Genomic DNA, 26,666 nt, shown 5'->3' with positions numbered 1-26,666 from the left:
AGTCCACAACGCATACAGTCTGTATTGGGCCTGGTCACCCCAACTACCCAGAGGGAACTACTGTCCTTCCTGGGTATGGTAAATTACTGCAGACAGTGGATTTCTGATTGCTCTTATTATGATAACATTTTGAGACAAGCCACACTGAAGGACAAACCTAAAACTGTACAATGGTCACAAGAAATGTTAACTGCATATGAAAGTTTAAAATGTATGTTGATGAAAAGTCCGGCACTTGGCCTCCCCAATTATGTACTACCTTTCCATCTATATGCAAGGGACAATTGTAAAACCATGGCGGGGGTGCTCACACAGTTTCATGGAGGGAAGTTGCGCCCCGTGGCATTTTTTTTCAAAGTCATGCCAGTGTCTGTGCAAGGTATGCCTGCCTGCCTCAGGGCTTTGGCAGCCTGTGCAATGGTTGCAGAAATGGTCACTACCCTCACTTTAGGCCACATCACAGTACTCCACACCACACATGATGTCCTGGCAATACTTAAAGGCTTGCACACACAGCACATGTCAGCACAACGCCTTAGTGGATATGAAGTACTCCTTTTGAGTAACCCTACCCTTACCATCAAGTACACTGCTAGTTCTTCTGGCCCTGCACCCATTCTCAATGCCCTTTTAGGCTTGAAAGGTCCCGAGGATGAACCACCCGACCTACATGACTGTGCTGCTTCCATTGAAGCTGAAACTTCTCCCAGACTTGACATGTCTCCCGTTCCCATACCAGGCGCAGACATAGTATTTGTTGACGGCTCCTGTAGTAGGCCCAATGACAATACATACCAGGCTGGCTATGCCATTGTCACCCTCCCTGACACTGTGTTGGAAACCCTACCAACACCTTATCAGTCCGCGCAAGCTGCAGAACTCATTGCACTCACTAGAGCATGTCCCTCCCTTGACAACGTCCATCTGCTCACTCAACTTCAAGCTGCTGCGACTAATACTGATCTCTCCGACTGGACTTACCCAATTCTGCAGAAAAAATCCTAAATCAGGATTAATCTGCAAAGAGGGGAAACCCTGTATACCCCAGTCCAGTGCCCCTTTGCTCGTTGCCCAGTGCCGTGGTGTTGGTCACCGTGGTGAAGCCACAACACTCCTCCTACTAACCAATGATTTTTATGTTACTAATGCCAAATCACTTGTGGACCAGTATGTTAGCAGATGCATCACTTGCCTCAGGAACAACCCTAACAACCCTAATAAAGCTAAACACCAGCATCTTGAATACCCCACCACCCCTTTTACACACTTACAAATTGATTTTACCCATATCCCTGGTACAGGTAAACAAGAATATGCCCTGGTCATTGTAGATATGTTCTCTCGCTGGCCAGAAGTATTCCTAACTAAGTCAGAGGATGCCAAGATAGTAGCAAGAATCCTAACACAAAAAATCATCCCTAGATGGGGGTGCCCCCTGCAAATAAATAGTGATAAAGGCTCAGCCTTTACAGCCAAAATCACACAGGCCTTAGTAAAAGCTCTGCAGGTGGAGTGGAAGTTTCACATCCCGTACCACCTGCAGAGTTCAGGGGTCGTAGGAAGAATGAATAGGACCCTCAAAGACAAACTAAGGAAGGCCACAGGAGGTACCTTCCACAAGTGGAAGCAGGTCCTTCCCATTATCCTAGCAGAAATCAGAATGACCCCACAGAAAACTCTAGGATACTCACCCTTTGAACCCTTTGAAATACTAATGGGTAGACCCTTCCCCACACCCTGGGCTAAGAAACCGTTGATGATACAGGAAGGAGATCTAGAATTTATAAGAGAAGAGTATGTCAGGTCCCTGATAACAAAACTGAATGAAATTGAACATGAGGTTGTTTGTAAAAACCCTTTGAATCCACAGGAACCTACACACCCCTTTAAAGTCAGAGACAGAGTCGTGGTGAAGGTGCTCCCCAGGAACAAGAGCCCAGGAGACTTCACCTATGGTCCAGAGACAGAGGTCGTAGCAGTTACCCGAACAGCAGTCCTGACAGAGGAAAGTCCTACCTGGATCCATGCATCCCGAGTAAAAAAGGTTCCTAGACCAGACCTAGAGAGGGAAGCAAGTGATTCCAGTGAGGTACGAACCGGGGCAGACAGCCCTGACCTCCCACCTAGCGAAGACAGAAGAACAGAAAACGATGAAGAACCTGCCCCCTATCTTTACCCTGGGGACTATCTTGATAGCCCTACTGGCCCATTTTCCCCTCTCAATGACTGAGGTTGATATAACTCAGAATAAGGGAAACTGACACTATGGTATAACTCTTCCACCACATACACCGCAACCTACATACTAGATTATTTCCAATTCCCCCAACTAGCTGCTGTCCAAAAGTCTGTTGACTACCAGATCCGCGCTGACACCACAGACAACCTAAGCCCCGAGGTACCCTATATTTGCGTTACAGGCCATAACTGGGGAAATGATTGCAGCTCATGGTCCGCGGCTGCCTGGAACACAGGTACCCCATGGGGCTATAAGCCCGCTGAAGCCTTAGATGAAAAGGATAAACACGGAACATCATTAACCCAACGATTAACCCTTCTTAAAATGCCCAACAATTACTGCAACTCCCGCTCAGGCTAAAAATTGCGCCATTGGTGTGCAGAAAGACGTAAGCTTTGCAAGAATCATATAGTATAACAATAATGATTCTAAGAGGGGATTGAAGGGTTAAACATGCTATATGAATTGTTATGTGTTTGAATAGACACGTACGCACTCTCTACAAGATGCCTTTGTCTGTTCATATAATATAAGGCTTGTGTGTGTCTTATCTTCAAGGACAATTACATACCAGATCAAAACTGTTACTTCTGTGTGTTACTAAAATATCCTGCATGTAATGTCGTATGCTACTTCTATTTATCCAATCATATGCTTGCACATATTGTATACACCCATGTTTCTTTTCTATATAGTACGCTGTAATTTATTAAATAAACAGTGTGAATCTTTACTGCTTGTGTTGTGCATGTAACTTGTGGCTAAAGGTTTACACTCACGGACGTCTGAGAGGCCATCACATCGAGGGTTAAAGAATATAGGGGCATATCCTTTCAACGCCCAACCATTTGATCCCGGGCTTTTAATGTCCATCCCTGGTGCTTAACGCCGTTATTAACGCTGTTATGTATCCGATAAGTGGCAGGATGTATTGTATAGATTCTCAAACTCGGTCCTCAGGACCCCACACAGTGCATGTTTTGCAGGTTACCCAGCAAGTACACAGGTGTACTCATTACTCACTGACACATTTTAAAAAGGCCACAGGTGGAGCTAATTATTTCACTTGTGATTCTGTGAGGAGACCTGCAAGACATGCACTGTGTGGGGTCCTGAGGACCGAGTTTGAGAACCTGTGATGTATTGCATTGCGGATACACTGCTTAGTATATCCTATCCAGGGGGAGATATATCAAATCATGAAGTGAGATAAAGTTACTCACAGGCCAGCCAGCAATCAGCTTCTGTCATGTTTCTAGCACAGCCTTTAACAACAGCGGATAGGCTGGTATGAGCAATGTCTCCACTTTGTCTCACGGAAAGACTTGATACAGAATGTATTTGGCTCCAGCCCTTTAAGAGCTATACTCCCGTCCTAGTGCTGTCTGTGCCGGGTAGCCCTCATTACAGAGGAGGACAAGTCACAGCGCTGTGTGGCCGTCACTCCCGCCGCCTGCAGTAGGGTCTCCCCTTCTCCCCTGTGGCAGCATCTGCAGAGCTAAGTGCGAGTCGCCCATTGACGACGCGGAGAGGCGCTACTAGACAGCGATGTACACTTGTACAGAGCAGTGAGCGAGCTCCGTCCTCACCCATGACCCTTCCCTTGAACCTGCGTGTACCCGCCTCCTGCACCCGGCGTGATCCCGCCCTCTCTCTCTCCCTGCGTGCGGGCTTGGCGGGTGGTGTTGGCGCGCTGGGCTGTGCGGCATTGAAGTCGTCCTGCTCCGTCTGCTCGCTTCTTCCTTTCCCGGTGTCATGGCGCAGAGCACGCCCGGCCCCCTGCCCACCGTCCAGGCCGGCCTGCGGGAGGCCCTGCTGGAGACGCTGAGCGGCATCCTGTCTCCGGGACACGAGGTGCGGGCGGCGGCGGAGGAGCAGCTGAAAGTGCTGGAAGTGACAGAGGGTGAGTAGCCGGCAGCTGCAGAGTGTGAGCAGGGCGCCCCGCAGCGCTCTGCCTGAGACCTGATGAATGGAGCGGAGCCGGGCGGGGGATCTTGCAGTGGGGTGATGGATGCTGCCTCTTGTAACTTCCCGCATACACGATGTAACTACAGTCTCTCCTCCCGCTGTCCATTATCAGTAACCCCCTCTCTCCTGTCTTTCCCTGTATCAGAGTTTGGGATACATTTGGCTGAGCTGACTGTGGATCCACAAGGTGCTCTGGCCATCAGGCAGGTAAGACATTCTGGGATAGATGTCCTGCATGTTCTAGGCTCAGAGATGGTACCCAGGAGCTAGTTGTCATACTATAGTACTTGCTGCTGGGTAACTGGTGAAACTTTGTATTTTGTTGCAACTGAATGTATATAGAAAGAATGTAAGATAATACCTTGTAGTTTTATATAATGGGGTGATTCTGTAGGCAGAATTCTGTAATATTATATAATATGATAGAGCCACATGCAGTCAGCAGACCCTCAAATGGCTCAGCTACATTGAATCTTATTTTGACTTCTGTAGACTACAGATCTTTAATAACAAATAATATGGATTCTGTCTCCTAGTTTTCCAAGTAGAACCAATTTATTTTTGACGCAGGAGTGGCTTATAATAAATAGTAATGATGATTCTTGTAATAACTTTTATGGGATCCGGTCAGGCGATTTGTATGATCTGTTGAAAGACTAATGGGATTTGGGAGTGCAAAAGAATTGTACGTTGTAAATTGTGTTTATCATTTTAGACAGGGACACTGGTTACTCCAGTACATTGATGCAGATGCCAACTTGTTCTGCCTTGTATACCAATTGATTTGATTCTTTGTGTTCCAGCTTGCATCAGTAGTATTGAAGCAGTATGTTGAAAATCATTGGTGTTCTCATTCAGAAAAGTTTAGATTACCTGAGACTACTGAAAGGGTAAGTAGTCATGGTTTTTGTGTTATTGTAGGTAAGTTTGGGGAGAAGTACTCATACTGCTTGATTTGTCTTTGATTAGGCTAAGGCAGCAATCCGCCTCCTACTTCCTCAAGGACTTCGTGAGTCAATCAGCAAAGTGCGTTCCAGCGTAGCATATGCAGTATCTGCCATTGCACACTGGGACTGGCCTGAAGCATGGCCGCAACTTTTCAATCTACTCATGGAGATGTTAGTAAGCGGGGAAGTCAATGCTGTACATGGTGCTATGAGAGTGCTGACAGGTACATATAGCTGTGCTGTGTATAATGATTATACATTTATGGATTATTGAATATTGTACAGAAGCGGTCTGGTAGACGGGAGCTGTTCACAACCGGTATTTGCATCCTCTGTGGATTTGGTCTGACCTAATCCTGAGTAGTTGTTAATATTAAATGATGTGCTATAATTGACAGTAACTAATCTGGCATTAGTATTAACTACAAGACTTCCCAAAGTGGGTACATTGACCAGGATAGTATAAAGAAAAAAAAAATTGTTTTGTTTGTAACACCTGTGCTAAGTATACTGGTGCATATAAGTCTCTAAGGGGGAATTCATTTGAGGGCGAACGGATTCTCCTGGCCGAATCTGTGCAACAATTGCTGCGCTTTGTAGCAGCGGGATCTTGTTCAAGTGTTCGCTACCCCATAGGATAGCAAGCACTTTTGAGAGATTGGGGTATGAATCGTCTGGGCAAAGGGTGCGAGTCTGGCTGCCATTGCCGGTGCTTAAAGCAACAGCAATTCTTCCACAATTGAATCCTCCCTATCCAACACTAAAACACACACAAAAAAAATAGCAATATAATGTCTTTAAACAAAGTTACTGTTGGCTTCTTGGGATGTCTGGTTGTGTTGGTTGTACAATGTCTTCCTACATTTAATTGAGGAGGTTTAAAGAATTAAGGGGTCTATTTACTAAGTGTTGAAGGGAAAGTGGATGGAGATAAAGTACCAGCCAATCATCTTCTATCTGCCTTGTCACAGGTTGGGTTTGAAAAATAACCGTTAGGAGCTGGTTGGTTGGTACTTTATGTATTAACCTGGAGAAGGCATAAGGAAGTGATGAACCAGTGATAAGTACAAGGTGATAAATGGAATGCCAATCAGCTGTTAACTATTAATTTACATATTGGAGCTGATTGGCTGGTGCGATTTTCACCTCACATTTATCACTGGTTTATTACTTCCTTATGCCTTCTCAAGGTTAATACATCTGCCCCAATATGCTGAACCAGTAGATTTTCTGTTAGTATCCACGTTTTGTGTAATGCATTGAAACGCAAGCATTTCCTTAATGTGTTTTACTTTATATTCCTATTGAATAGGATTCATGTCGTAAATACGGTCTGTTTCATATTATAATTTCTCTAACGTCCTAAGTGGATGCTGGGGACTCCGTCAGGACCATGGGGAATAGCGGCTCCGCAGGAGACAGGGCACAAAAATAAAGCTTTAGGATTAGGTGGTGTGTACTGGCTCCTCCCCCTATGACCCTCCTCCAAGCCTCAGTTAGGTTTTTGTGCCCGTCCGAGCAGGGTGCAATCTAGGTGGCTCTCCTAAAGAGCTGCTTAGAAAAAGTTTTTAGGTTTTTTATTTTCAGTGAGTCCTGCTGGCAACAGGCTCACTGCATCGAGGGACTTAGGGGAGAGAATTTCAACTCACCTGCGTGCAGGATGGATTGGATTCTTAGGCTACTGGACACCATTAGCTCCAGAGGGAGTCGGAACACAGGTCTCACCCTGGGGTTCGTCCCGGAGCCGCGCCGCCGACCCCCCTTACAGATGCTGAAGATTGAAGGTCCGGAAACAGGCGGCAGAAGGCTCTTCAGTCTTCATGAAGGTAGCGCACAGCACTGCAGCTGTGCGCCATTGTTGTCACACACTTCACACCAAGCGGTCACGGAGGGTGCAGGGCGCTGCTGGGGGCGCCCTGGGCAGCAATATTTATACCTTTATGGCAAAAGAATACATCACATATAGCCATTGAGGCTATATGTATGTATTTAACCCATGCCAGTTATCTAAAACTACGGGAGAAAAGCCCGCCGAAATAGGGGGCGGAGCTTATTCTCCTCAGCACACAGCGCCATTTTCCTGCTCAGCTCCGCTGTGAGGAAGGCTCCCAGGACTCTCCCCTGCACTGCACTACAGAAACAGGGTAAAACAGAGAGGGGGGGGGCATTTTTTTGGCGATATTTTGATATATTTAAGCTGCTATAAAGAACAACACTTATATAAGGTTGTTCCCATATATATTATAGCGCTTGGGTGTGTGCTGGCAAACTCTCCCTCTGTCTCCCCAAAGGGCTAGTGGGGTCCTGTCTTCGATAAGAGCATTCCCTGTGTGTCTGCTGTGTGTCGGTACGTGTGTGTCGACATGTATGAGGACGATGTTGGTGTGGAGGCAGAGCAATTGCCGATAATGGTGATGTCACCCCCCAGGGAGTCGACACCGGAATGGATGGCTTTGTTTATGGAATTACGTGATAATGTCAGCACATTACAAAAATCAGTTGACGACATGAGACGGCCGGCAAACCAGTTAGTACCTGCCCAGGCGTCTCAGACACCGTCAGGGGCTGTAAAGCGCCCTTTACCTCAGTCGGTCGACACAGACCCAGACACAGACACTGAATCTAGTGTCGACGGTGATGAAACAAACGTATTTTCAAGTAGGGCCACACGTTATATGATCACGGCAATGAAGGAGGCTTTGCATATCTCTGATACTGCAAGTACCACAAAAAGGGGTATTATGTGGGGGGTGAAAAAACTACGTGTAGTTTTTCCTGAATCAGAGGAATTAAATGATGTATGTGATGAAGCGTGGGTTAACCCAGATAGAAAAAATGCTAATTTCAAAAAAGTTATTAGCATTATACCCTTTCCCGCCAGAGGTTAGGGCGCGCTGGGAAACACCCCCTAGGGTGGATAAGGCGCTCACACGCTTATCAAAACAAGTGGCGTTACCGTCTCCTGATACGGCCGCCCTCAGGGATCCAGCTGATAGGAGAATGGAAACTACCCTAAAAAGTATATACACACATACTGGTGTTATACTGCGACCAGCCATCGCCTCAGCCTGGATGTGCAGTGCTGGGGTCGTCTGGTTGGATTCCCTGACTGAAAATATTGATACCCTGGATAGGGACAGTATTTTATTGACTATAGAGCAATTAAAGGATGCTTTCCTTTATATGCGAGATGCTCAGAGAGATATTTGCACTCTGGCATCGAGAGTAAATGCGATGTCCATATCTGCCAGAAGGAGTTTATGGACGCGACAGTGGTCAGGTGATGCGGATTCCAAACGACATATGGAAGTATTGCCGTATAAAGGGGAGGAATTATTTGGCGTCGGTCTATCGGATCTGGTGGCCACGGCAACTGCCGGAAAATCCACCTTTTTACCTCAGACCCCCTCCCAACAGAAAAAGACACCGTCTTTTCAGCCGCAGTCCTTTCGGTCCTATAAGAACAAGCGGACAAAAGGACAGTCATATCTGCCTCGGGGCAGAGGAAGGGGTAAGAGAGGGCAGCAAGCAGCCCCTGCCCAGGAACAGAAGCCCTCCCAGGGTTCTGCAAAGCCCTCAGCATGACGCTGGGGCCTTACAAGCGGACTCAGGAGCGGTGGGGGGTCGACTCAAGAAATTCAGCGCACAGTGGGCTTGCTCACAGGTGGACCCCTGGATTCTGCAGGTAGTATCTCAGGGTTACAGGTTGGAATTCGAGAAGTCTCCCCCTCGCCGGTTCCTAAAGTCTGCTTTGCCAACGTCTCCCTCAGACAGGGCGACGGTATTGGAAGCCATTCACAAGCTGTTTTCTCAGCAGGTGATAGTCAAGGTACCCCTCCTACAACAGGGAAAGGGGTATTACTCCACGCTATTTGTGGTACCGAAGCCGGACGGCTCGGTAAGACCTATTCTAAATCTGAAATCTTTGAACCTGTACATACAAAAATTCAAGTTCAAGATGGAGTCACTCAGAGCAGTGATAGCGAATCTGGAAGAAGGGGACTTTATGGTGTCCCTGGACATAAAGGATGCTTACCTAGATGTCCCAATTTGCCCTTCACATCAAGGGTACCTCAGGTTCGTGGTGCAAAACTGTCATTATCAGTTTCAGACGCTGCCGTTTGGATTGTCCACGGCACCTCGGGTCTTTACCAAGGTAATGGCCGAAATGATGATTCTTCTGCGAAGAAGAGGCGTATAAATTATCCCTTACTTGGACGATCTCCTGATAAGGGCAAGGTCCAGAGAACAGCTGGAGGACGGAGTAGCACTAACCCAACTAGTGCTGCAACAACACGGGTGGATTCTGAATTTTCCAAAATCTCAGTTGACCCCGACGACACGTCTGCTGTTCCTGGGAATGATTCTGGACACGGTTCAGAAAAAGGTGTTTCTTCCGGAGGAGAAAGCCAGGGAGTTATCCGAACTTGTCAGGAACCTCCTAAAACCAGGGAAAGTGTCTGTGCATCAATGCACAAGAGTCCTGGGAAAGATGGTGGCTTCTTACGAAGCGATTCCATTCGGCAGATTCCACGCACGAACTTTTCAGTGGGATCTGCTGGACAAATGGTCCGGATCGCATCTGCAGATGCATCAGCGGATAACCTTATCGCCACGGACAAGGGTGTCTCTTCTGTGGTGGTTGCAGAGTGCTCATCTGTTAGAGGGCCGCAGATTCGGCATACAGGACTGGGTCCTGGTGACCACGGATGCCAGTCTGAGAGGCTGGGGAGCGGTCACACAGGGAAGAAACTTCCAGGGAGTATGGTCAAGCCTGGAGATGTCTCTTCACATAAATATACTGGAGCTAAGAGCGATTTACAATGCTCTAAGTCTGGCAAAACCCCTGCTTCAGGGTCAGCCGGTGTTGATCCAGTCGGACAACATCACGGCAGTCGCCCACGTAAACAGACAGGGCGGCACAAGAAGCAGGACAGCAATGGCAGAAGCTGCAAGGATTCTTCGCTGGGCGGAAGATCATGTGATAGCACTGTCAGCAGTATTCATTATTCATTCCGGGAGTGGACAACTGGGAAGCAGACTTCCTCAGCAGACACGATCTACACCCGGGAGAGTGGGGACTTCATCCAGAAGTCTTCCATATGATTGTGAACCGTTGGGAAAAACCAATGGTGGATATGATTGCGTCCCGCCTCAACAAAAAACTGGACAGGTATTGCGCCAGGTCAAGAGACCCTCAGGCAATAGCTGTGGACGCTCTGGTAACACCGTGGGTGTTCCAGTCAGTGTATGTGTTCCCTCCTCTGCCTCTCATACCAAAGGTACTGAGAATTATACGGCAAAAGGGAGTAAGAACGATACTAGTGGCTCCGGATTGGCCAAGAAGAACTTGGTACCCGGAACTTCAAGAGATGCTCACGGAGGATCCGTGGCCTCTACCTCTAAGACCGGACCTGCTTCAGCAGGGACCGTGTCTATTCCAAGACTTACCGCGGCTGCGTTTGACGGCATGGCGGTTGAACGCCGAATTCTAAGGGAAAAAGGCATTCCGGAAGAGGTCATTCCTACACTGGTAAAAGCCAGGAAGGAGGTGACTGCACAACATTATCACCGCATTTGGAGAAAATATGTTGCGTGGTGTGAGGCCAGGAAGGCCCCCACGGAGGAATTTCAACTGGGTCGATTCCTACATTTCCTGCAAACAGGATTGTCTATGGGCCTCAAATTGGGGTCCATTAAGGTTCAAAATTCGGCCCTGTTGATTTTCTTCTAGAAAGAATTGGCTTCAGTTCCTGAAGTCCAGACTTTTGTAAAAGGAGTACCACATATACAGCCCCCGGTTGTGCCCCCAGTGGCACCGTGGGATCTTAATGTAGTCTTGGATTTTCTCAAATCCCATTGGTTTGAGCCGCTCAAATCGGTGGAGTTGAAGTATCTTACATGGAAAGTAACCATGCTACTGGCCCTGGCTTCAGCCAGGAGAGTATCAGAATTGGCGGCTTTATCATATAAGAGCCCATATCTGATTTTCCATACGGACAGGGCAGAACTGCGGACACGTCCTCATTTTCTGCCTAAGGTGGTGTCAGCGTTTCACCTGAACCAGCCTATTGTGGTGCCTGCGGCTACTAACGATTTGGAGGATTCCAAGTTGTTGGACGTGGTCCGGGCATTGAAAATATATATTTCAAGAACGGCGGGAGTGAGAAAGTCTGACTCACTGTTTATATTGTATGCACCCAACAAGATGGGTGCTCCTGCTTCTAAGCAGACGATTGCTCGTTGGATTTGTAGCACAATTCAACTTGCACATTCTGTGGCAGGCTTGCCACAACCTAAATCTGTCAAGGCCCATTCCACAAGGAAAGTGGGCTCATCCTGGGCGGCTGCCCGGGGGGTCTCGGCATTACAACTCTGCCGAGCTGCTACTTGGTCAGGGGCAAACACATTTGCAAAATTCTACAAATTTGATACCCTGGCTGAGGAGGACCTTGAGTTCTCTCATTCGGTGCTGCAGAGTCATCCGCACTCTCCCGCCCGTTTGGGAGCTTTGGTATAATCCCCATGGTCCTGACGGAGTCCCCAGCATCCACTTAGGACGTTAGAGAAAATAAGAATTTACTTACCGATAATTCTATTTCTCGTAGTCCGTAGTGGATGCTGGGCGCCCATCCCAAGTGCGGATTGTCTGCAATACTTGTACATAGTTATTGTTACAAACAAATTCGGGTTGTTATTGTTGTGAGCCGTCTGTTCAGAGGCTCCTACGTTTGTCATACTGTTAACTGGGTTCAGATCACAAGTTATACGGTGTGATTGGTGTGGCTGGTATGAGTCTTACCCGGGATTCAATATCCTTCCTTATTGTGTACGCTCGTCCGGGCACAGTATCCTAACTGAGGCTTGGAGGAGGGTCATAGGGGGAGGAGCCAGTACACACCACCTAATCCTAAAGCTTTATTTTTGTGCCCTGTCTCCTGCGGAGCCGCTATTCCCCATGGTCCTGACGGAGTCCCCAGCATCCACTACGGACTACGAGAAATAGAATTATCGGTAAGTAAATTCTTATTTATTTATTTTTAACCAGTATTCATGTGTTTACCATACAATAAAGCCATTAACTGCATAGGTGGTTGAAACCGACAACAGTGGTTAGTATAGAACAAGTGTGCCTGATTCAGAGATGTACAGATCCTGTTTGTGGGTCTGCATGAGTAGGGCCCGTTCTGCACATGTGTATAACTAGTCCTGTGTGAATGCTTGCAGTCCCACCTTAGCTGCAGCATGATTGATATGCCGTGGAGTTTGGGGGGCGGCAGCGGGGACCATTCTACAAAGTGGAACATCTCAAGGCCTGGTTCTGCATCTTTGCACGCACATATCCTGACCCCGTGCACAGACGTTCCGCCAGCTAGTCTAAGTAAGATGAGGCTCATTCAGATGACTAAGGGCTGTGACTTCAGATGCAGCACTCGGCTCAACGATGCATGTAGGAGGCATGTACCTACTGAAGCCGCCTGCTGCATTAGAATGTATTTGAGCATCACTGTTGTCACATGGTCGCGTCAGACGTCCTCTAGCCCACTTGGATCTAGCATCTTCCCTCCCCTTAGTGTCTAACCCTAACCTCCCCCTGCAGCCTAACCCTTAGCATCCACAGGCTATCGACATTTCGCATGCCAGCATTTCAGATGTTGGCAGTCTGAGGATGTCAACATGGTCCGTCTACAGTTTGAACAGTGTCACCGTTGTAATGTTGACTATGTGGTGTCGTCATGGTTACCGTTCTCCATGTGACTGGAGACATGATACACTTCAGAGGCCTTCTGACCTTCAAAGCTGATGTACTTTTCCCTTTTCAGTAATTAAATCTTTATATTTACGCAAAGAATGAGACTTCAATTGTTTATTGCACTGGCTGTGCACCCAGTCTCCTGTCTACACTGCATGGAGAGTTAAATTGACTTTCTGTATTTGTCCTGCCCAAACAGACCGGTCTTAGCCGTGTAAAACTGCTAAACCCATCCAAAGTGCTTGACGTGAAAAGTGCCGTTTGGGCACCCAAACGGGTCACTTCTCGCTTATTTTAGCGCGCCACCTCTGGGGGCTGCGAGTTAAAATGCTGTTACCAGCAACTGTTCATGCCCGAATGGAACAATTTATCTGCTCCGTCGTGCGCCATCTAGTGCCTGCCAGCATGATAAACAATTGAATCCCTCCCCAATGTCTTAGTTTTCTGCCTTAAATGGCTCAATTGTAACAGTCTGTATCATCATCATCATCACCACCATCATCCTTCTTTATTTCTATGGCGCCACAAGGGTATTGCAGCGCCCAATTACAGAGTACATAGACAAATAATCAAAACAGGAAAACAGCAACTTACAGTTAATGACAATATAGGACAAGTACAGGGTAAATAAACAGCTACATCAGCAGATGACACTGGAATAAGTATCAGGTGACAGAAGACTGCTGATTTGGTGCAATTAAAGATTATTATAATAAGAAAAGGATAAGCACATGAGGGAAGAGGGCCCTACTTTTACATTCTAAAGGGTTATTCTAATTATTCATGCAATGGTAATACTGTTGCACTTCCATTTACTGTGTCTTTATTTTCTCTGACGTCCTAGTGGATGCTGGGAACTCCGTAAGGACCTTGGGGAATAGCGGCTCCGCAGGAGACTGGGCACAAATAGAAAGCTTTAGTACTACCTGGTGTGCACTGGCTCCTCCCCCTATGACCCTCCTCCAAGCCTCAGTTAGATTTTTGTGCCCGAACGAGAAGGGTGCACACTAGGGGCTCTCCTGAGCTTCTTAGTGAAAGTTTTAGTTTAGGTTTATTATTTTCAGTGAGACCTGCTGGCAACAGGCTCACTGCATCGAGGGACTAAGGGGAGAAGAAGCGAACTCACCTGCGTGCAGAGTGGATTGGGCTTCTTGGCTACTGGACACCATTAGCTCCAGAGGGACAGCTCACAGGCCCAGCTCTGGAGCTCGGTCCCGGAGCCGCGCCGCCGGCCCCCTTACAGAGCCAGAAGCAAGAAGAGTCCGGCAAATCGGCGGCAGAAGACATCCATGTCTTCCACAAGGTAGCGCACAGCACTGCAGCTGTGCGCCATTGCTTCTCAGCACACTTCACACTCCGGTCACTGAGGGTGCAGGGCGCTGGGGGGGGGGCGCCCTGAGCAGCAATAGAAACACCTTGGCTGGCTAAAAATACATCACATATAGCTCCTGGGCTATATGGATGAATTTTAACCCCTGCCAGATTTTCACAAAAAAGCGGGGGGAAAGGCCGACGAGAAGGGGGCGGCGCCTATCTCCTCAGCACACAGGCGCCATTTTCCCTCACCGCTCCGCTGGAAGGACGTCTCCCTGACTCTCCCCTGCAGTCCTGCACTACAGAAACAGGGTAAAAAAGAGAGGGGGGCACTAATTGGCGGGTGATAAACATTACAGCAGCTATAAGGGAGAAACACTTATATAAGGTTGTCCCTATATCTATATATAGCGCTCTGGTGTGTGCTGGCATACTCTCCCTCTGTCTCCCCAAAGGGCTAGTGGGGTCCTGTCCTCTATCAGAGCATTCCCTGTGCGTGTGCTGTGTCGGTACGTTTGTGTCGACATGTATGAGGAGGAAAATGATGTGGAGGCGGGGCAATTGCCTATAATAGAGATGTCACCCCCTAAGGAGTCGACACCTGAGTGGATGGCTTTATGGAAGGATTTACGTGACAGTGTCAGCTCCTTACAAAAGACGGTTGATGACATGAGACAGCCGACTAATCAGCTGGTCCCTGTCCAGGCGTCTCAAAAACCATCAGGGTCTCTAAAAAGGCCGTTACCTCAGATGGTGGATACTGACGTCGACACGGATACTGACTCCAGTGTCGACGGTGAGGAGACAAACGTGACTTCCAGTAGGGCCACACGTTACATGATCACGGCAATGAGAGAGGTGTTAAACATTTCTGATACTGCAAGTACCACTAAAAAGGGTATTATGTGGGGTGTGAAAAAACTACCTGTAGTTTTTCCTGAATCAGACGAATTAAATGAGGTGTGTGATGAAGCGTGGGTTTCCCCCGATAAACTGATAATTTCAAAAAAGTTATTGGCATTATACCCTTTCCCGCCAGAGGTTAGGGCGCGTTGGGAAACACCCCCTAGAGTGGATAAAGCGCTCACACGCTTATCAAAACAAGTGGCGTTACCGTCTCCTGATACGGCCGCCCTCAAGGAACCAGGTGACAGAAAACTGGAGAATATCCTTAAAAGTATATACACACATACTGGTGTTATACTGCGACCAGCAATCGCCTCAGCCTGGATGTGCAGCGCTGGGGTGGCTTGGTCGGATTCCCTGACTGAAAATATTGATACCCTGGATAGGGACAGTATATTGTTGACTATAGAGCATTTAAAAGATGCATTTCTATATATGCGAGATGCACAGAGGGATATTTCCACGCTGGCATCAAGAGTGAGTGCGCTGTCCATTTCTGCCAGAAGAGGATTATGGACGCGACAGTGGTCAGGTGATGCGGACTCTAAACGGCATATGGAAATATTGCCTTATAAAGGGGAGGAGTTATTTGGGGTCGGTCTATCGGACCTGGTGGCCACGGCAACTGCTGGGAAATCCACATTTTTACCCCAGGTAACCTCTCAACATAAGAAGACGCCGTCTTATCCGGCTCAGTCCTTTCGTCCCCATAAGGGCAAGCGGGCAAAAGGTTCCTCTTTTCTGCCCCGAGGCAGAGGAAGGGGAAAAAGACTGCAACAGGCAGCCACTTCCCAGGAACAAAAGCCCTCCCCCGCTTCTGCCAAGTCCTCAGCATGACGCTGGGGCCTTACAAGCGGACTCGGGCACGGTGGGGGCCCGTCTCAAGAATTTCAGCGCGCAGTGGGCTCACTCGCAAGTGGACCCCTGGATCCTGCAAGTAGTATCTCAGGGGTACAAATTGGAGTTCGAGACGTCTCCCCCTCACCGGTTCCTGAAGTCTGCTTTACCAACGTCTCCCTCCGACAGGGAGGCAGTATTGGAGGCAGTTCACAAGCTGTATTCCCAGCAGGTGATAATCAAAGTACCCCTCCTGCAACAAGGGAAGGGGTATTATTCCACGCTGTTTGTGGTACCGAAGCCGGACGGCTCGGTGAGACCAATTTTAAATCTGAAGTCTTTGAACACTTACATACAGAGGTTCAAATTCAAGATGGAGTCACTCAGAGCAGTGATCGCGAACCTGGAAGAGGGGGACTATATGGTGTCTCTGGACATCAAAGATGCCTACCTCCATGTCCCCATTTACCCTTCTCATCAAGGGTACCTCAGGTTTGTAATACAAAACTGTCACTATCATTTTCAGACGCTGCCGTTTGGATTATCCACGGCACCTCGGGTCTTTACCAAGGTAATGGCCGAAATGATGATTCTTCTTCGAAGAAAAGGCGTTTTAATTATCCCTTACTTGGACGATCTCCTGATAAGAGCAAGATCCAGAGAACAGTTGGAAGTCGGTGTAGCCCTATCTCAGGTAGTGCTACGACAGCACGGTGGGATTCTAAATATCCCAAAATCGCAGCTGGTTCCGACAACACGTCTTCTGTTCCTAGGGATGATTCTGGACACAGTCCAGAAAAAGGTGTTCCTTCCGGAGGAGAAAGCCAGGGAGTTATCCGAACTGGTCAGAAACCTCCTGAAACCGGGGCAAGTCTCAGTGCATCAATGCACAAGAGTCTTGGGAAAGATGGTAGCTTCCTACGAAGCGATTCCATTCGGCAGATTCCACGCAAGAACGTTCCAGTGGGATCTGCTGGACAAATGGTCCGGATCGCATCTTCAGATGCATCAGCGGATAACCCTGTCTCCAAGGACAAGGGTGTCTCTTCTGTGGTGGTTGCAGAGGGCTCATCTTCTAGAGGGCCGCAGATTCGGCATTCACGACTGGGTCCTGGTGACCACGGATGCCAGCCTGAGAGGCTGGGGAGCAGTCACACAAGGAAGAAATTTCCAGGGCTTGTGGTCAAGCCTGGAGACATCACTTCACATAAATATCCTGGAGCTAAGGGCCATCTACAATGCTCTAAACCTAGCACGACCTCTGCTTCAAGGTCAGCCGGTGCTGATTCAGTCAGACAACATCACGGCAGTCGCCCACGTAAACAGACAGGGCGGCACAAGAAGCAGGAGGGCAATGGCAGAAGTTGCAAGGATTCTTCGCTGGGCGGAAAATCACGTGATAGCACTGTCAGCAGTGTTCATTCCGGGAGTGGACAACTGGGAAGCAGACTTCCTCAGCAGGCACGACCTCCACCCGGGAGAGTGGGGACTTCACCCAGAAGTCTTCCATATGATTGTGAACCGTTGGGAAAAACCAAAGGTGGACATGATGGCGTCACGCCTCAACAAAAAACTAGACAGGTATTGCGCCAGGTCACGGGACCCTCAGGCAATAGCTGTGGACGCTCTGGTAACACCGTGGGTGTACCAGTCAGTGTATGTGTTCCCTCCTCTGCCTCTCATACCCAAGGTACTGAGAATCATAAGAAGGAAAGGAGTAAGGACTATACTCGTCGTTCCGGATTGGCCAAGAAGGACTTGGTACCCGGAACTTCAAGAGATGCTCACGGATGACCCGTGGCCTCTACCTCTACGAAGGGACCTGCTCCAGCAGGGACCCTGTCTGTTCCAAGACTTACCGCGGCTGCGTTTGACGGCATGGCGGTTGAACGCCGGATCCTGAAGGAAAAAGGCATTCCGGATGAGGTCATCCCTATCCTGATAAAAGCCAGGAAGGATGTAACCGTGCAGCATTATCACCGTATTTGGCGTAAATATGTTGCGTGGTGCGAGGCCAGGAATGCCCCTACAGAGGAATTTCAACTGGGTCGTTTCCTGCATTTCCTGCAAACAGGACTGTCTATGGGACTAAAATTAGGGTCCATTAAGGTTCAAATTTCGGCCCTGTCGATCTTCTTCCAAAAAGAACTGGCTTCAGTTCCTGAAGTTCAGACATTTGTCAAAGGGGTGCTGCATATACAGCCTCCTTTTGTGCCTCCAGTGGCACCTTGGGATCTCAATGTGGTTTTGGGGTTCCTAAAATCACATTGGTTTGAACCACTCACCACTGTGGACTTAAAGTATCTCACATGGAAAGTGGTAATGCTGTTGGCCCTGGCTTCAGCCAGGCGCGTGTCAGAATTGGCGGCTTTATCCTATAAAAGCCCTTACCTAATTTTTCATACGGACAGGGCAGAATTGAGGACTCGTCCTCAATTTCTCCCTAAGGTGGTTTCAGCGTTTCACCTGAACCAGCCTATTGTGGTACCTGCGGCTACTAGGGACTTGGAGGACTCCAAGTTACTGGACGTAGTCAGGGCCCTGAAAATATACGTTTCCAAGACGGCTGGAGTCAGAAAATCTGACTCGCTGTTTATCCTGTATGCACCCAACAAGCTGGGTGCTCCTGCTTCTAAGCAGACTATTGCTCGCTGGATTTGTAATACAATTCAGCTTGCACACTCTGTGGCAGGCCTGCCACAGCCTAAATCTGTAAAAGCCCATTCCACACGGAAAGTGGGCTCATCTTGGGCGGCCGCCCGAGGGGTCTCGGCTTTACAACTTTGCCGAGCAGCTACTTGGTCAGGGGCAAACACGTTTGCTAAATTCTACAAATTTGATACCCTGGCTGAGGAGGACCTGGAGTTCTCTCATTCGGTGCTGCAGAGTCATCCGCACTCTCCTGCCCGTTTGGGAGCTTTGGTATAATCCCCATGGTCCTTACGGAGTTCCCAGCATCCACTAGGACGTCAGAGAAAATAAGAATTTACTCACCGATAATTCTATTTCTCATAGTCCGTAGTGGATGCTGGGCGCCCATCCCAAGTGCGGATTGTCTGCAATACTTGTACATAGTTATTGTTAACTAAATCGGGTTATTGTTGTAGTGAGCCATCTTTTCTAGAGGCTCCTCTGTTTATCATACTGTTAACTGGGTTCAGATCACAAGTTATACGGTGTGATTGGTGTGGCTGGTATGAGTCTTACCCGGGATTCAAAATCCTTCCTTATTGTGTACGCTCGTCCGGGCACAGTATCCTAACTGAGGCTTGGAGGAGGGTCATAGGGGGAGGAGCCAGTGCACACCAGGTAGTACTAAAGCTTTCTATTTGTGCCCAGTCTCCTGCGGAGCCGCTATTCCCCATGGTCCTTACGGAGTTCCCAGCATCCACTACGGACTATGAGAAATAGAATTATCGGTAAGTAAATTCTTATTTTTTGTTTATTTATTCTACATAGATTTTCTTACCTGCTATTCAGCTTTCTGTCAGTTAGCATTCCAACATTTCCGTCTGTTTCATTAATTAAATCCCTTTTAATATGTAAGCAGGAAAGTTATTACTAGTGCTTAGGTGCATGACACTACCTTAATTACACCGCCATCTAACAATGGTTATTGCACATGAGCATGCATAACCCATGTTGCTGTGCTGTGTAAATGGGCCCACTTGGAATAATCTGGAGTGACCCAGTATTCCAACTCGGGTAGCTTGCAGGGTTGAACACGGGTTCAACCCGGCAAGCTGTGCTGTATAAACAGGAAGCAGGCTCCCATTCACTGTGTATATACGGGCGGCGCTTGGAAATCATGTGATCTCCAAGCGCCACCCCCGCTGCTTCACCGGCAATGTCACCAACAATGAGTTGGGTTGGAATCTGCAGTGGGAAAGGGGCCTGAGGCGGGTTGCACCTGGGAGCCTGACACGGGTGCTTCCCGGGCGCGATCCGCCTCAGGCCCCTTTCCCTCTGTCTGTGTGTATGAGTGTTTACTGTAAACATGGTAAAACACCAATTATGCAGTGAATGTCACACCAGATTCTCAACCTCTACATCTGGTTCCATATCATGTGAACAATGCAGTCAGTCCTCACAACTCGGGCGGCTGGGGGGGGGGGGGGGGGGTGTTTAAGAGCCTTCCTGGCTAGGTGCCATAAAAGCAATGATGTAAGATATGTCAACTCAGCTCACTGTTAATACTCAGAAAACTCAACAACTGCAGCAGGCTGTTGCAGACCTAGCTGCAAGGGCAGAAGTTCCACAGCCCCCCTCTCTAGATCAGGACCACAAAAACGTGGGTTACCTGCTTTACTCTCAGACTCTGATGAGGAGATACAGGAGGAGGGGGAGGACTTGGATCCTGTTACTGGGGATTCCCCTTCTACACAGGGTATTGAGCCCCTCATTCTTGCTATACAGGGCATGTTAAAACTCCCTCTAGAGGACGTTGCAGCACAGCAGTCGTTTTTCTTAACACAGAACAAATGCAGTGTCACTTTCCCTGATTCTGCAGAGCTAGATGACCTGTTTAAGTTAGCCTGGAAAAATCCAGATAAGAAATACCAAGTGACAAAACGTTTTTTGCGTACTTTCCCATTTGCTCCTGAAGGCAGGAAACTCTGGGAGGAACCCCCGGCTGTGGACGTATCAGTCTCTCGCCTATATAAAAAGGCAGTACTGCCAGCTCTTGGCTCCTTTACCATAAAGGACCCTGGGAATAGAAAAATAGACTACAATGAAGTTTATCTACACAGCGGCTGGTATATCACAGACCGGTCATAGCGGGTTGCTGGATGACTCAATGCCATTCATACGTGGGCTACTCAAATTCAAGAGGACCTCTCATGGGATATGTCCCTGGTCACTACGGTGACTCTCCTAAAACACATTCAAGACTCTGCACGCGTCCTGTGTGACTCTCTCAAGGAGATAGGCAATATTAATGCTAGGACCACTGCTATGGAAATGTCGGCGCGCAGAGCTTTGTGGTTGCGTCAGTGGATAGCGGATGCAAAGTCCAAGCGCAGTGTTGAGTCTTTTCCTTTTTCAGGGGATTGGCTCTTCGGGGTGCAATTGGATACGTGGATTTCTACGGTTACTGCGGGGAAATCCACATTTCTCCCCTCTGGGGCCCCACCGGCTAGACGTTCCTACCTGGGGCCGTCTACCCAGTCCTTTCGGTCTAATAGATTTAGATCTAGGGCCAGAGGTATCTCCAATGTGGCTAGAGGCTCCAGAGGTAAGACAAGAAAACTAGCAACCGCAGGTTCTCAGGACCAGAGCACCAGTTCAGCTTCCACTAAGACCTCAGCATAAGTGCCCACCCCGAGGGGATCTCGAGATGGGAGCTCGGCTGCGTCACTTCAGCCACATCTGGGAAAGCTCCTGCCAGGATAACTGGGTAAAGGACCTCATTTCTCAGGGCTACAAGCTGGAGTTTGGCGGCGCTCCTCCCCAACGATTTTTCAAATCAAGCTTACCAGCTTTGGAGGATACGTGTTTTACGCTGCAACATGCCATCTTAAAATTGGTCCAGTCCCAAGTAATTGTTCCAGTGCCACTGCAACAACAGGGAAAGGGTTACTACTCAACCTGTTCGTGGTACCGAAACTGGACGGTTCGGTAAGGCCCATTTTTAATCTAAAATCCTTAAACCCTTACCTAAAGGTTTTCAAGAGCAGTGATTGCGGGCCTGGAAGAACGGGAGTTCATGGTCTCCCTGGATATAAAGGACGCCTATCTCCATATCCCGATTTGGCCGCCTCACCAGGCTTACCTGAGGTTTGCCCTGCTGAACGATCACTACCAGTTCCAGGCGCTGCCATTCGGCCTGTCCACTGCTCCGAGGGTGTTCACGAAGGTGATGGCGGAGATGATGATCCAACTCCGAATCCAGGGTGTCAATATTGTCCCTTATCTGGACAATCTCTTGATAACGGCGAGATCCATGGAGCTTTTATTGCTCCATATAGACCACACTATCCAACTTCCTGTCACACCATGGGTGGATCCTCAATTTACAGAAGTCCCACATGGAGCCAACTCAGCGGCTTCTGTTTCTGGGAATGTTGCTGAATACTGTGGCCTAGAAAATGTTCCTCCCAGAGGACAAAGCGAGAACACTCCAGGAGATGGCCCGACTGGTTCTACGGCCTTCTCGAATATCCATCCATCTTTGTATAAGATTGCTGGGGAAAATGGTAGCCTCATACGAGGCGATCCAGTATGGAAGGTTCCATGCCAGAACTTTTCAATTTGATCTCCTGAGCAAGTGGTCCGGATCACATATTCAGATGCACCGGACAATACGGCTGTCACCTCAGGCCAGGATTACCCTCCTGTGGTGGCTGCAGTCCTCAAATCTACTGGAAGGTCGAAGTTTTGTGATTCAGGATTGGATCCTCCCCACGACAGATGCGAGTCTAAGTGGATGGGTAGCTGTCACCCAGGGGGCTCAGTTCCAGGGCAGGTGGTAAGCCCACAAAGCCTACTTCCGATCAACATTCTGAAACTTCGAGCAATCTACAATGCTCTGCTTCAGGCCTCTACTCTACTCAGGAAACATGCGATCCAAGTTCAGTCAGACAACGCCACAGCAGTGGCGTAAATTAATCGGCAAGGAGGGACAAAAAGCAGGGCCTTCATGAGAGAAGTGTCAAAGGTGCTCCTCTGGGCAGAATGAAATGCGAGAGCAATGTCCGCAATCTTCATTCCAGTAGTAAACAACTGGGAAGCAGACTTCCTGAGTCGTCACGATCTCCACCCGGGAGAGTTGGGTCTTCACCATCGGGTGTTTCAGCAGATCATTGACCGGTGGGGCTACACACACATAGGCATGATTGCTTCTCGACTCACGAACCAGGGAGCCTCAGGCGAGGGCAGTAGATGCACTGACGTCGCCTTGGCCTTACCGGCTGATCTACCTGTTTCCTCCGATTCCATTGCTCCCAAGGGTGCTAAAGCGAATCAGAAATCAGAGTCCAGGCAATTCTGATTGCCCCGGATAAGCCACGGAAGGCGTGGTACGCGGATCTTCTGGACATTTTAGTCGAAGAACCTTGGCCTCTGCCAATAAGAAGAGATTTTCAACAAGGACAGTTTGTCTACCTGGACTTACGGCGACTTTGTTTGACGGCATGGAGGTTGAGCGGAACATCCTAGCTCACAAAGGCCTTTCCAAGAAGTTTATTGCTACCATGGTTTAGGCCAGAAAACCTGTGACGTTAAAATGCTATCATATCTGGAGAAGATATGTCTCTTGGTGCGGAGATCTACTTGGGACGTTTCCTGCAGGCTTGTGTGGATAAGGAAAGGAAAAGAAGGCTGCGCTGTTAGAGGAAAGAACAGTACCATTCACTAAGTGTGTACATTTTAAAACCATTTATTAAAAAATACTGTTTTTTTTAAAAAAGTTGTTTTTTAATAAATTGTTTTAAAATTTACACACTTAGTGAATGGTACTGTTCTTTCCTCCTAACAGCGCAGCCTTCTTTTCCTTTTCTTTGTTATCCTATAGGGAGTGACTCCCCTAAAAACTGGCTGCTGCTTAGCCAAGCACCTCGCCTCATAGCGCCCGAATACCTCTGGGTATTTTTTACCTTATTCCTGCATTGTGTGGATAAGGGCTTACGTCTGGGTTCCATTTAAGGTTCAGATTTCAGCTCTCTCAATTTTTTTCCAGAAGAAATTGGCAGTGTTGCCAGAAGTTCAGACCGTCTTGTAAGGGGTACTTCACATACAACCTCCTTGCTGTGCCGCCCACGGCACCCTGGGATTTGAATGTAGTGTTGGAATTTCTACAGTCCTCCTGGTTTGAACATCTGGTGACGGTAGAAGACAAGTACCTCACGTGGAAGACAGTGATGTTACTGGCCCTTGCCTCGGCTAGGTGTGTTTCAGAATTGGGGGCCCTATCGTGTAAAAGTCCCTACTTGGTCTTTTACGAGGACAGAGCAGAGCTGAGGACTAGGCAGCAGTTCCTGCCGAAAGTCGTCTCTGCGTTCTGCTTGAATCAGCCTATTGTGGTTCTGTGAAGTTCTATCACTTCTGCTTTTCCGAAGGCATTGGATGCTGTGCGAGCCTTGAAGATCTATATCAAGAGAACGGCTCGGATCAGAAAGATTTGATTCCTTGTTTGTGCTATATGATGCACAGATAAAGGGTTGCCCTGCTTCTAAGCAGTCCATTGCTCGTTGATTTAGGCCTGTTGGATAGTAAGCCTATGTGTCGGCAGCCTTACCTGTTCCACAGTCTCTAAAGGCCCACTCTACAAGTTCAGTGTGGTCTTCCTGGGCGGCTGCCCGTGGAGTTTCGGCCTTGCAACTATGCCGAGCTGCTGTCTGGTCGGGGAAGAACTCCTTTGTGAAGTTCTACAGGTTTGATACCCTGACCAAAGAGGATACCCAGTTTGGGCAGGCAGTGCTGCAGATGACTCCTCGAATTCCCGCACGTTCTGGAAGCTTTGGGATGTCCCCATCGTACAAATTTCCCCAATATCCCTTATGGATGCTAGAGATAATAGGATTTTTATTTCCTACCGGTAAATCCTTTTCTTGTAGTCCATAAGGGATATTGGGTGCCCGCCTCAGTGCGTTGACTTTTCTGCAGGTTGTCTCTTTTATGGTTACCTGTTCAGCTGTTGCTGTTTTGTTCCCAGCCATTGCTGGTCATTTTGTTATTGGTGTGTGACTATCACCACTCACTGTTTTGTTCCTTCTCTCAAGTATGTCCATTCTCCTTCGGGCACTGTTTTACCTATAACTGCCTGTGGGAGGGGTCATATAGGGGAGCAGCCTTCACACCCAGTTGAAGAAATTTAAAGTGCACCAGCTCCTTTGGACCCCATCTATACCCCATCGTACTGATTCCCCAATATCCCTTATGGACTTTTTTTTAAAGTGAATACTTTGTCCGAGAAACCTGAAATTTGGAAATGGAAACAGTGGTCAAGGAATTAATTTGTTGGCTTATCTAAAAGAGCATAGAGGGCTTGGGTATGTTAACTAGGCAGGCAAAATTTAGACATTCAAAATATAGACACCTTATTGTCGACATGGAGTATACAGTATGTCAGCAGTCAGAATTTCAACATTGACATAAGGTAGACCATATACTGTATAGATAGGTTGAAATGTTGACAGTTAAAATATAGACAAATTAAAAGGTCAACATCAAAATTTCGACATCCATCATAAAATAACAGCTCACCGCTAAAAGACGGCTGGCAGCGGATCATATGCAGCTAAAAGCTCTCAGCCAGTCAGTGCTCATTCATTTCTGTGGCATGACACACTTTGGTGTCGTTTCCCAAGGCAAGTCTGTGTCATTTTGCACCGGAGCACCATAGTTTGCAAAAATGGAGAGCGGTTATTAATGAAACTTAACCATGTAAATAAATATATTTCAAGCAGTAATGCTGCCTCTAAGTATCACAAGAAATGGGGCCGCTATTGCAAGAAGGTGTGAAGTCTTTGCACTTCTGATTGCTTTATTCATAGATTCATGCCTAAGCTGCTGAATTTAATGAACTCGTTATCTTTATCACCTTCAAAATGTTTTGTTCCGCTGTACTGTATTTTTGAAGTGTTAATTATTTTATTCAAAGTCATTACTAGGCACCCGTTTTATTTATGCTAAAGTTGTTGACCCTTTCTTACAGAGTTTACCAGGGAGGTGACAGACACACAGATGCCCTTGGTTGCTCCTGTCATTCTGCCGGAGATGTACAAAATCTTCACCATGAGTGATGTATGTTTCTGGTTTTACACATGCCTTTTCTAGCTCTGTACTTGTCCTCTTGAATCAAGCAACATGCAGAAATTATGTATATATATATTATATATCCACTTTTAAATAGTTATCGTAAAAGTTGTTGTCACCTTGTAAAGCTTAAAAAGTCTTTAGAAAACATGTCTTAAAAAAATAAATAGTATTCCTATAAAATGGATTAAAGGCAGTGGATGACAATCCAGAGAATGAAGATGTTCCAAAACATTGCTTTTTAGACCTTTTACAACTCGCCGAATACTCACTGTTCCTAGCAGTAGGCAGGCACACCATATGCACATCTGTTTTTGGAATGGTAAGTTGCTGGGTCATGTCATGTCCCTGACACTGGGGCTTTTGTGCAGCTTTAACACCCCGCTCCCTTCCCGTCCCCTAACCCCCCCCCCCCCCCCTTTCCTAGTATTTTCCCACCCCGTAGTCTCACCGATCGGGATAGCGACGGTCAGGATTCTGGCGTCTGCAATCCTTCATATCGTGGTTTTGGCGCTGGTAGCTCGTGTGACAGGATCCCAACCGTCGGGATTGCAGCCGCATCCCGGGAATAAACCGTTAACTTTTTTTTTTTTTTTAAGTCTTTTTGGTATTAAACATTTTGAATAAAAGCACTAGTTTTCAGTAAAATACTTTTTATTTTTTTATTTTTTATAGAAGTCAAGGCACCATTCTTGTAGTCACAGCGTAATAAAAAAGAAATATATACATTTTTTTTAAACCTGTCGTTTAAACCAGCCAACCTTGCTGGGTCTGATTAACTCAGTCCTTGAGCACATAAGTAAAATAAGGTGCTCAATGTGAGCTTTGGTTGCTACTAAAATCTGTACAGCATTCTGACGTCACCTATGATTTCTTTCATAAAGGAATCCCAGTATGTGTGACCAGCTTTAACGTGTAATTTGCAGTAGTGATCTAATAAGAGATC

At 47.6% G+C, this 26,666-nt stretch overlaps 1 protein-coding gene and 1 long non-coding RNA gene across 3 annotated transcripts in view; both read left to right on the top strand.

Annotated features, from left to right (window-relative positions):
* Positions 1–2,970, top strand: part of LOC135040368 (uncharacterized) — a 102,557-nt gene extending 99,587 nt beyond the window's left edge. Inside the window, exon 2 of the long non-coding RNA XR_010234279.1 lies at positions 1,871–2,970. This is a non-coding gene — a long non-coding RNA (uncharacterized LOC135040368). The remainder of the gene's footprint in view (positions 1–1,870) is intronic.
* Positions 2,971–3,723: 753 nt separating this feature from the next.
* The window catches only part of IPO9 (importin 9), a 202,156-nt gene continuing 179,213 nt past the window's right edge, over positions 3,724–26,666 (top strand). For both annotated transcript variants that reach the window (XM_063954813.1, XM_063954812.1), the window contains exons 1-5: positions 3,724–4,142; positions 4,353–4,414; positions 5,011–5,097; positions 5,177–5,378; positions 25,620–25,708. In XM_063954813.1, coding sequence (XP_063810883.1) covers positions 3,995–4,142; positions 4,353–4,414; positions 5,011–5,097; positions 5,177–5,378; positions 25,620–25,708 — 588 coding nt within the window. In that variant the 5' untranslated portion in view covers positions 3,724–3,994. The remainder of the gene's footprint in view (positions 4,143–4,352; positions 4,415–5,010; positions 5,098–5,176; positions 5,379–25,619; positions 25,709–26,666) is intronic.

The sequence above is a fragment of the Pseudophryne corroboree genome, chromosome 2 (assembly GCF_028390025.1).
Source record: "Pseudophryne corroboree isolate aPseCor3 chromosome 2, aPseCor3.hap2, whole genome shotgun sequence".
NCBI classification, from domain to species: Eukaryota; Metazoa; Chordata; class Amphibia; order Anura; family Myobatrachidae; genus Pseudophryne; species Pseudophryne corroboree.
This window is presented reverse-complemented; position numbering and strand designations above follow the sequence as displayed.